This window comes from Eumetopias jubatus, unplaced genomic scaffold (genome assembly GCF_037043125.1).
Source record: "Eumetopias jubatus isolate StellerSeaLion01/CBP00866 unplaced genomic scaffold, mEumJub1_p1.0 scaffold_3, whole genome shotgun sequence".
NCBI classification, from domain to species: Eukaryota; Metazoa; Chordata; class Mammalia; order Carnivora; family Otariidae; genus Eumetopias; species Eumetopias jubatus.
In genome coordinates, this window is record NW_028274809.1 from 115,966,276 (window position 1) to 115,978,423 (window position 12,148).

The window sequence follows — 12,148 nt, forward strand, 5'->3', positions numbered from 1 at the left end:
CAATATGATCCCTCCTTAATTTTAACTAATTAAGGGGCACCTGGGTAGCTCAGTAGTTAAGCGTCTGCCTTCGGCTCAGGTCCTGATCTGGGACTGAGCTCCACAACGGGCTCTCTGCTCAGTGGGAAGCCTGTTTCTCCCTCTCCCACTCCCCCTGCTTGTGTTCCCTCTCTTGCTGTCTCTCTGTCAAATAAATAAAATCTTTAAAGAAATTTTTTAACTAATTAAATCTGCAATGATCCTATTTCCAAATAAGGTCACAGTCTGAGACAGTAGAGGGCGGGACTTCAACATACAAATTTTGGGGGAACACAACTCAAGAGTCTACCTTCTGGCCCCCCCTCAAATTCATCTGCTTTCACATGCAAAATGTACTCATCCCATCCCAACATCCTCCAAAGTCCTAATCATCCCAGCAGCAACTTTAAGTCCAACGTCTCATCTAAATACCATCAACTAAGTCCCAAATCTCAGCATATAAATTCTCGTAATCACTTCCGGGTAAGATTCAGAGTATGACTTATCCTGGGGTGAAAGTCTACTCCTTCTGTAAACCAATGAAACTAGACAAGTTACCTGTTTTCAAAACACAGTGATAGAACATGTACAGGACAGACCTTCCCATTTCAAAAGACAGAAACTGGAAGAAAAAAAGAGGGTCATGGGTCCAAAGCATGTCTGAAATTTAGGGCAAATCAGATTTTATTTGAGAATAATCCTCTGTGGCTAGGTGCTTTGTACTCCCAATGTTAGTCTCTCTGTCTGTCTCTCTCTCTTTTTCTGAAGGACTTAATTGATTTATTTGACAAAGAGAGAGAGTGCCCATGAAAGGGTCGAGGTAGAGGGCAGAGAGGGAGGGAGAGAAATTCTCAAGCAGGCTCTTTGCTGAGCATTCTGGCTCCATCTCAGGACCCTGAGATCATGACCTGAGCTGAAATCAAAAGTTGGACACTTAACCAACAGAGCCACCCAGGCACCCCTCCTTAAGTTATTCTTCTCCTCTCTGGAAAGATAACATGTTCGTGACTAGACAGCTCTACCAGCCCATTTCTTGCCTGTAGAACTCAAGAAGTCCTTCCTTCATTTCATCCCTTCTCTGCCCCCTTCAGTCTAACCCTAGCAGCTTTTTTGCTGAGATGGTTGACTGGATTCAGGAGTCACACTCCTAATCTCTTTAGCAAATGGTTGTCTAGCCACACCCTTAATTTTCTCTGCACGGCATCCTTCTCATTGTTTTACAATACAGCCAGGCTAATAATTTTCCAAATCTTCAAGTTCTGGTTCTTTTGTGTAATAATTCCTTCTTTAATTTCTCTCCCTCCTCTCAAATTTTACTATGTATAGCTACGAGAAACTGAACCATGACTTAAACATTTTGCTTAGAAATCTCCTCAACTAAATATCCAATTTTATCACTCACAAGCTATACCTTCCCCCAAATAGTAGAGCACAATTTAGCCAAGTGCCCTGCCACTTTATCACAAGAACTGCCTTTCCTTTGGTTTCCATTACCATGTTGCTCATTTCCATCTGAGGCCTCACCAGAAGCACCTGTAACATTCATATTTGTAGCAACAGTCTCTTCAAGGCAATATAGACCATTTCTATCATGTGCCTCAACTCTTCCTGCCTCTATACATTAACCAATTCCAAAGCCACTTCCACAGTTTTAGTATTTATTACAGCAGCATACTAATTCCCAGTACCAAAATCTGTTATTAGTCAGGGTTCTCCAGAGAAATGGGACCAATAAGATATTCCTATATCCTATACGTACAAAGGTAGAAAGAAAGACAGAGGGAGAAGAGATTTATTTTAAGGAATTGGCTCATGGGACTGAGGGGGACAGCAAATCCAAAACCTGTGGGGCAGGCTGGAATTTCTGGTAAGAGTCCTAAATTCAGGCAAAGTTTCTATGTTGCCTCCAGAGACCAAATTCTTCCTCAGGAAACCTCGGCTTTGCTCTTAAGGCTGTCCACTGATTGGATTACACCCATCCACACTATGGAGAGTAATCTGCTTTACTTAAGTCTGGTGATTTAAATGTTAATCACATCTCTTGGCACCAGGGTGGCTCAGTCGTGAAGCTTGATCTCACCTCAGGTCTTGATTTCAGAGTCATGAGTTCAAGCCCCCAGTCACATCTAAAGAAAACCTTCACAGATATCTAGACTGCTTAAGCAAACTGGGTACCACAGACTCGCCAAGTTAACACAAGATTAACGATCACACTGACCTCACTAATTTTCCTGTCATCATTAACATTATCTGTCTCAATAATACAAAAATGACAACTTCAACAATGTTTATAACCTTCTTTTTAATTTTTTCCCAACAATGAAAATATTCGGAACCTCAATTACTGTACCATATCAGGAATTCTATAAAAAGCAATAATAATAAATTCCATGAGAAATCTCTGATGGAGGGTGTACATCCAAAAAACATTTAATGAATACTATCTAAGTGCCAAGCCCTAAGTTTAGCACTAGAGAGACAATATGAAAGAAAAGCTCATTTTGTTGAGTTCTTTTATTCCTCAATAACAAATAACTGAAGAAACACAAAGTATAAGGGGACTCTATCAAGTGCCCACACATATCCTTGGCACTGCATATAATGCCAATAAGAAATCCAGTCAGTACCCTTTGCAACAAGTGGTCAGCTGGAGTTTTTCCTGCTGAAGCCCAGGCCAAACACTTCTGAACTCAGTATAAGTCATCAACTGTCTCAGCTCCTAATCTACCCTCTTTTGTCCTGCTTTGTGATACTGAATCTGAACCCCCTGCAGACTTCTCTTCTTTGTCAACTAGAACAATTTTAGCCTCTGTCAATAGAGGGCACTGGAGTGACACTGCAAGAAAACAGGCAGGAAGGCACTTCTGCCTTTTTTATTCAGCGCTGGAGCCAGGTTCCGAACAGCTCTGCAGGCAGCTTCCAACACACCAGGTCACCTCTTATGAGCAGCTCCAGGTGCCACTTCTGCAGCAGCTCTGGCCATGCCCTGAGGCCATATTCTCCCATTCACTGGGATGATTCTATAGACCAGTTCCAGCTCCGACACACCTACCAGCAATGACAAGCTTCTTCTGGCTAGTTCTGGCCTGTACCATCTCAGAGCTACCAACAGCATAGTTATATTTCTGTGGTAACCAAGCCGTCTTCAAAAAGGCTAAATCTCAGCTTCGGGGTTGGAGGAGCTTTCCCAAGTCCTTAGTACCTTCACTATCTATTCTACTTTCACTTACAGATACTGGCTGCTTTTTGGCACCTGCTACTTCTGGACCCCTTAAAGTCCTTTACTCCTTTAGAAGTCAACCACCTTTACTAGATAATTCTTTATATTAAACTTCCCCATTCAAATTATTGTTTTACGCTTCTGTCTCCTGACTGGACCCTGACAGGGATAAATCCTACCTTTCATTTCATAATCCATAACTGTTCAAAACCATTCCAGGAACTAATATTGTTAAAATGTCCATACTGCCCAAGTGATTTAAAGATTTAAGGCAGGCATTCCCCTTCAATATCCCAATGGCATTCCTTACAGAAATGGAAAAAAACAATCCTAAAATTCATATGGAACTACAAAGATCCTGAAAAGTTAGCCCAATCTTGAGCAAGAAGAACAAACCTGGGGCATTACACTTCCTGATTTCAAAATACACACAGCACAGTAATCAAAAAAGTGCAGTACTCATATAAAAACAGACATATGGAACAGAAGAGAGCCCAGAAATATGACTACACAATGGGGAAAGGACAGTCTCTTCAACAAACGGTATGAAGAAAATTGGATATCCATATGTAGAAAAATGAAATTGGATCTTTATCTCACACCACATAGGAAAATTAACTAAAGCGGATTAAAGACTTAAATGTTAGATCCAAAACAGTAGAACTACTGGAGGAAAACACTGGGGAAAACCTTCTTGACAGAGATCTGCATGATGATTTTCTGAATATGTGACCAAAAGCACAAGCAACAAAAGCAAAAATTATCACATGGAATTGCATCAAACTTTTATAAAAAGCTTATGTAGAGCAAAGGAAAGTACAGAGTAAAAAACAACCTACAGATTGGGAGAAAATATTTGCAAGCCCATACATCTGATAAGGCATTAATATCCAAAATATATAAGGAACTCAAACAACTAAATGGCCATAGAAATAAAATACCCACATTAAAAAATGGGCAAAGGACCTGAATAGACATTTTTGAAAAGAGGACATACAAAAGACCAATAGGTATATGAAAAGGTGCTCAACATCACTAATCATCAGGAAAATGCAAATCAAAACCACAATGAGATATCACTTCATACCTGTCAGGACAGCAATTATCAAAAAGACAAAAGATAACAAATACCGGAGAGAATGTGAAGAAAAGAAAACCCTTCTATACTGTTGGCTGGGAATGTAAACTGGTACAGCCCCTGTGAAAAACAGTACAGAGGTTCCTCAGAAAATTAAAAATAGAATTACCATGATCCAGCAATACTACTTCTGGGTATATATTTGAAGGAAATGAAATCAGTATTGCAAAGAGATATTTGCACTCCCACATTCATTGCAACATTATTTACAATAGCCAACTATCCATCAATGGCTGAATAGATGTGGTGTGCATGTGCACACACACAGACACACACAAATATTATTCAGCCTTGAAAAAGGAAATCTTGCCATGTGCAACAATATGGATGAACATGGAGGACATTACGCTAAGTGAAATAAGCCAAATGCTACATAATCTCACTTATCTGTGAAATCTAAAATAGTCGAACTAACAGAAGAACAGAGCAGAATGGTGGATGCTCAAAGTTGGGGGAAATGGGAAGATGTTGGTCAAAGGGTAAAAGTTTCAGTTATGCAAGGTAAATCCTAGAGATTAAACATACAGCATGGTGACTACAGTTAACAATGCTGTTGTTACATACCAGAAATTTGTTAAGAGGGTAAATCTTTAAGTGTTCTCACCACACACAAACATGCACTCAATGATAACTAGGTGAGGTGATGGATATAATTAACTTGATATGATGTTTATCTCCCAATGTCTAAAAAAAATCAAGCTGTATATTTAAAAAATTTTTTTAAATTAAAAAAAATTTTTTAAAAGATTTATTTTAGAGAGAGAATGCACATGCATGGCAGGGGGAAAGGCAAAGGGAGAGGGAGAAAGAGAATCTTTTTCCAGACTCCCTTCTGAGTGTGGAACCTGGGGGCGGGGGGCTCAATCCCAGGACCCTGAGATCATGACAAGCCGAAATCAAGAATCAAATGCTTAACCGACTGAGCCACCCAGGCACCCCTCAAGTTGTACACTTTAAATACGAATTTTTATGTCAATTATATCTCAATAAAGCTGAAAGATAAAAAAAAAAAATCCTTCTGGGAGTGCTACTAAAAATGCAGGAATGGGAGGAACTTATATTTTCCTTGCCTTCTCTTTTGGGTATCACTTTCATCCAGTGCTACCTCTGCTTAAACCACAAGAACTTTGTGTAACTGAACATCTGTGAATATACTAGACTTTACTAAAGACTGGATAGGCGATGGAAGATCAAAAAATTACAGAGAATCCAGTCTTTTCAATTCAGTCTTCCTTCTCCTTTTCATTTCTATACCCAGATTTCCTTATGTGCTCCAAATTCTTCTGCCTCCATTATGCAAAGCAGCCTTCCCTCACCCCTGAAGCCTTGAGCCAGCCACAATTAGGCTCCTAAGGGGCTTACTCTCTACCAGAAAAACTTAGTAAGTAAACCAAAACCACTCTCTCTCTAAGAAGAATTTTAACCAATTGTTAAGGTACAGATCTTGTTATATTTACATCTTCAGTGTAATAAATATTATATATACAATGTATACATTTAACTATAATATCAAAATATAATATCAGAATATAATATCACCATACCAAATATAGTTTTTATTTTTATGGTTAGTTTTCACCATATGTCAGGATTATTTCCAAATTTAAAAACAATTTAATTGGCTTGAGGTTTACAAGTTGAAGCATCTCAGTAACTGGAATGAAAATGCAATTAACTCAGGGCACCTGGGTGGCTCAGTCGTTAAGCGTCTGCCTTTGGCTCAGGTCATGATCCCAGGGTCCTGGGATCTGGTCCTGCATAGGGTTCCCTGCTTGGTGGGAAGCTTGCTTCTCCCTCTCCCACTCCCTCTGTTTGTGTTCCCTCTCTCACTGTGTTTCTCTCTGTCAAATAAATAAATAAATAAAATCTTAAAAAAAAAGAAAATGAAATTAACTTTATTTAAATTCTAAAATTAATTTTGATATTTTAATACAATAGCAGAGGACAAAAGCTTGTTATATGAAGACAAACATAAATGCTAATAATGTGAATTGAAAATGAAATCTCATACACGTTAATAGGTGAAATGGACGCATCTTAACATTTCTGAAAGATATACCTATTATTATTACATTATAAATTCCATCAATTTATTCAACCATTCAATAAATATTTACCATACCTACTATGCACAAGACTCTTTTCCAGGCCCTTGGGATACAGCAGAAAAGAGCAAGGTTTCCTATTTACTTTTATTTTCTACTGGGAATATGGGATGATATGGGAACATATTTTTATGACTTGAAGTGTGTAATTGAGTATATATAGAACATTTAGTAACTTAGCTGATTCTAACCATTTTTGGATACTGCTTGTCTAACATTTCTATAAATGCCAATCAAACAAAAGTTAGACAAGGTCATTTTGTCATATAGTGCAGTTCATTCATTTACTCTTTGAATAAACATTTATTATGTGCCATCACATGACTGTAAATATACAGAGATGAAAAAGACCAAGAGACCATTCTAGTGGGAGAAGGCAAAATAAACAAATAGATAAAATAACTTCAGAGAGTAGTAAGTCCTATGAAAGAAAAAACTGATTGTTATTGGGGAAAAGTTCAAAGATTTATAAATATATACAAATAAACATATCAAAGGAAATCTAATACCTAGGAAACTATATGATAAGATATTTAAATTTATTTAGAATAAACATTTATACAGTTTTACAGACTAGGTTATACAAAATTAATTTTACTTTTTAAAAAAGATTTACTCATTCGAGAGAGAGAGAGAGAAAGCCCATGCATGTGAGCATGCAGGGGGTGGGGGGTGGTGGTAGAGGGGCAGGGACAGAATCTCCAGCAGACTCCCCACTGAGTGTGGAGACCAATGAGGGGTTCGATCTCAGAACCCTGAGATCATGACCTGAGCCAAAATCAAGAGTCAGACGTTCAACCAACTGAGCCACCAGGAGTCCCAATAATTTCACTTTTTAAATATGATTCTTAAATTTTTCATTCAAAGCAAACCAAAAAAATCCTATTATGAAGTCTGGGAGACATATAGTATCCAATATCACATAAATAATCTGAAAATTAAGATAAGGTAAAAAACACAAACATTTAGAGAATAAATGAAACACTGATACAATTAACAAACAACACAAATAAAATACTATTACTGTTTTGTCAACTGTGAAGTATAATGCATTTTATTTTGGCTTTATAGCTTTTTCTTTACTCCCCCTCCCCCCCCCCAGTTTCATGTCTTATTATTACAATGATTTATAATACCCATGGTTCAAAAAAGGTTTATAGTTAGTCTGATCTGACATGGCACTCAAGATTTACTTAGTGCTATGGAAATTTGTTTGTTTTCATCAGTTGCAGTTTATCAATATATTATTTCTAGCTTGTGAAAACAAAATACGATAATAGCTCTAAAACTTTTGCTACTGAAATACCTGCAGGAAGAAAATAATTTTGCCATTCCAACTCTAAAACTCTAGCTCCTAACTGCTTTCACCACTGAAATAGCCTTATGTTTTTAAACATAATTTTTTTTATAAGATTTTATTTATTTGAGAGAGAGACTGAGAGCGAGCAAGCAAGCGTACTAGCAGGGGAGGGGCAGAAGGAGAAGGAGAAGTAGACTCCCAGCTGAGCAGGGAGCCCAACACGGGGCTCCATCCAAGCTAAAGTCAGACGCTTCACTGACTGAGCCACTCAGGTGCCCCTAAATCACTATTTATGAACAATGCAGCTACCCTTTTATAGAAGAATGGACTGGAATAATATAATACTTTTTGTCTTTCCCTTTCCAACATTTCTTATCTGATTTTACTATGCCAGAATCAATTAAAATAATATTGTAAAGGGGGTAATAGTAAAATCTTAGAATGGTTTTCAAATATTCTTAAGTGTTTCAGAAGAAGCAGTTTACAAAAAAGTAACTAATACGCTCATGTGCTCCAAAGCAAATTCTCTAAGGATCTGTAGGATAAAATGTTTTGTTGCAAAACACTATCATATTTTATATAACATCTGCAACTCAAGATTCTTTGCAAACTTATCTTCTAAATGTCTTTCAAATTCATCCACTAATTTAGCCAACATCATCTTTCTCTGGAATTATTACAATAGCTCCCTCATCCAGTTTTCAATTCATTCTCTTCACTGAAGTCTCGATACTCTTTCCAAAGGTCAAAGCTAAATTTGTGATATAGAAATATCTGTAATTCTTTATGCATTAAATAACATTATATAGTGGCATAACTGAAGAAAATTCGTAACTGAAGAAAATGGTAAATTATAGGTTAATAAAAAAGAAAGTAATCTTTTTTTATTTAAGTTCACAGACTCCCTGAATTCTATGTCTGGATCTTTTGGGGTATAGGAAGGTTAAGAGCCCCTACAATGTCCCCCTGTTATCCTCAAGATAAAAATTTCTGTCATATGGCTTAAGGGGTACTTTTTTTTTTTAAGATTTATTTATTTATTTATTTGACAGAGAGACACACAGCGAGAGAGGGAACACAAGTAGGGGGAGTGGGAGAGGGAGAAGCAGGCTTCCTCCTGAGCAGGGAGCCCGATGCAGGGCTCGATCCCAGGATCCTGGGATCATGACCTGAGCCGAAGGCAGACGCTTAACGACTGAGCCACCCAGGCGCCCCTTAAGGGGCACTTCTTGATGATTCTTTGCCACCACTCATCCCCAGTTTTGAACCTCATCTTTTGCAGCTCACACTCTACTGAGTCAAACTCTTATCTTCAGAACTCTGCAATATACTCTTTGTTTGTAATATTCTTCCCATTCTCTTTGCCCAGCAAACTCTCCATCATCCTATAGGTGTCTATTTACCTATCATTACTTCAGGAAACCAAGACTGTTAGGTGCTCTTCCACTGTGTTCCCATAGCACCCAGAACTTACCCTTACCACAGCATTTACCAACCTGTATTAAAATTGCCCTCCCCCATTAAACCATAAGCATTTGAACTGTATTTCGAATCTCCACTCTTTGCATACTGCCTGGCAGAGAGTAGGCACTTCAATAACTGTGGAGGGAGGGAAAGAAAGAAGGGAAACTAATTTATTTGCTGTTTTATGACCTTGATTTCTACTCTTAGTTTCTGATTGATCCTCACAAATGCAAGCTGTTGGTCACAACGGAACCATGAAAGTGTAGGATTCAAGGATCATAAATTCCCTATTTTTACTGGAAAACTGACCTGGTGTGATGACTGAAAATGAAGGTCATTATTACTATTATTAAAAATCTATATCAGGAAGATTCTACCACCTTGCAATACTAAGTAAAATAACTATACCAATATATAAACCTGTATCAAGAGATGGTATGTATCTGTCAGTGATTCTCAACTATGCACACATGACTCCAAAGTGGTGGTTGTGGTAGAGGGATTAACAGGCCTCCTTTTAGGGAAGTATTACCAGAATCGCCGAGATGGTGGTAGAGGTTTCAAACTATATGCCCCTCAATGCTTGCTGTACTAAGCCACTGCTGCTGAGAGGAATGTATGGTCATCTTCAAGTCTACTATGGTGGTAGAAGGATGAGAACCACTGTTTTGAACTGGTCCAACAGCAGATGCTGTGTCAAAAGACTCTGTTAAAAAATGGTAATAAAATGGGGGGTGACTTGGTAGCTCAGTCAGTTAAGCTATCGACTAGTGAGTTGCCTCAGGTCCTGATCTCAGGTAAGTGAGACTGAGCCCAGGGCTCCTCGCTGGGTGTGGAGTCTGCTTAAGATTCTCTTTCTCCCCTTCACCCAGCTCATGTATGCCTGCTCTCTCTCAAAAAACAAACAACCCACCCCCCCCCACCACCAAAAAACCAATGGATAATAAAATGGTTTCTAGGCTGAAAGTACTACAGGTTGGGGGAGGGGAGAGAGCTGGAGAGAATTCAAATATACTGGTGTAAAGTTTTTAATGTCATGTCAGGAATTTAAAACACAAGTAGGCTAGAAGTGGGCCAGAAAAAAACAATGAGACAGATTAACTGAAATCAGAATCTACAAATTGCTGAGGGGATAAAACTGAAGTCATGTTCTGGGTGAATCACTTTGATTGGAAGGTATATATGAGTTGTGATAGGTTGGAGTGTTACTACAAAAGGCTCTGAATGACAAAATTTTTAAATGTGGATTTTATCCTAGGCCGAATGAGGCACTAATGGTTTCTAAAGAAGGGTACATTATGTGATATACTTGGGATGATTAGCCAAAGGGTCCTAAACAGGATGAATTAAGAGGCTGAGAGAAGAGAGAAACCAATGATGAATAACTTGAATCCTTGGCACCAGAAGAATGAAAATCCTATAAAATACCACAAGACAGATCCTTCACCTATGATCAGAAATGGTAAGAGGATGGGAAAGAGTTATTACATGTATTATCTATGTGGCACCTTAATTTAATACAAGTAAATATATCATTTGTCAATGCTTAACTTTAATTCTCAAGGCCTGTTTTCCTCTCTTTCATTGTTATCTGATTGTTCCTTGGGTTTTTCATTAGAAAGGTATAGTGTAAAAACAAACAGAACACTGCTTCTAATTTTCAAAACAATGCACACACTAAAACTTGTTAAAATGAAAAGTCCATAAAGTATCTAAAAAGTAGTACTTTCAAATTTTCAAATACTTTAATTGACAATTTTATATCTAAGTAGGTAACTTTTACCTTTAGTACATGGAAGTTTTAAAAGAAACGTGTTTTGTTTAGTGCTTATAGTCCACTGAAGCATTAAGGTTTATAATCATGTCCTTATAGCTGATCATAAAATCTGGAAATTATCACCCGGCTAATTTTTATGATTGACATTTTTATGATAAAAAAAGTCATCTATTAGGACAACTTCATCATACCATACAAAGAACCAGTCGTAAAGGCTTTAGTTATAAAGGTTAACAAAGGTACGTCCGGGTGGGGAAACTGGACACACACCAATTACAGATCTGAGAACCACTTCACCAAAACCGTTTAGCGAGAAATCCGCAAATTAAGAGTGTTGAAGTAAGACACGCCCACACCCATCGCCGCAAATCTGTTGTCGTGGGCTTCCTGTGTTCGGCTTTCGCGGGATTTTCCCGGCGAAGGCTCAGTCGCTGCACTGGCCTCGAATGCCCTCGGGGAGCGCGGTGGGGTCCGAGTCGAGGAAGAAGCACTTACCACCTGTCCTGGGTCTTCCGCAGCGGTGCCCCTACCTGGACTCGGGAAGAGGAGCTGGGACCGCCCGCTCCCCACCACCGGGAGTCTGAGGACGGAGGAGCTTGGTTAGCCTGGCGAAAGGGACAGGTTCCGTACCTGTGCTAAGACGGTGAGGCTGCCCTCGGGTGCCACGACATTCATGCGGCCATGGTACCATGCCACTCCTGTGCCTGCCAGGGCCACACCGGCCACTGCCACGGTCAAGGGGCCGGGGCCGGGCCAAGCTCGCCGACCAGCAGCGATCCCACGCCGCAGTCTTCCGCCCCAGGCCGCCAGCCAAGCGCCTCTTGCCGCAGCGGCCGCCATCTTTGCGGAAGCGCCCCATCACAGAGTCCGGCGCAGTCCACCACAGAACGCCGGACTCGAGAACTCCCGCGCAGCCGTGTATCTCGCGAGATCTGGACGGCCTCCGCCCGGCCCCTCCCCCCTACGTTTTGTGGTGGCTGCACTCGTAAACCTCGGAGCCTCGGAAGAATTTTTTCAGGGAGGCCGGGTGACTGGGAAGCGGTCGAAACAGAACCCAAAGTGGCCTCCCCAGTCGAAGATGAAATAGTTCCCGTATTGTGTAGGAAGGTCCTACCTTTTTCGTGAG

General features: G+C 39.6%; 1 protein-coding gene across 2 annotated transcripts in view; it reads right to left on the minus strand.

Annotated features, from left to right (window-relative positions):
* Window positions 1–11,897, minus strand: part of MICU2 (mitochondrial calcium uptake 2) — a 173,143-nt gene extending 161,246 nt beyond the window's left edge. The window contains exon 1 of one of the 2 annotated variants that reach the window (XM_028104924.2): window positions 11,653–11,897. In XM_028104924.2, the coding sequence (XP_027960725.2) occupies window positions 11,653–11,862 (210 nt within the window). In that variant the 5' untranslated portion in view covers window positions 11,863–11,897. The remainder of the gene's footprint in view (window positions 1–11,652) is intronic. The other variant, XM_028104932.2, reaches the window with a different exon arrangement.
* Between the last annotated feature and the right edge of the window lie 251 nt (window positions 11,898–12,148).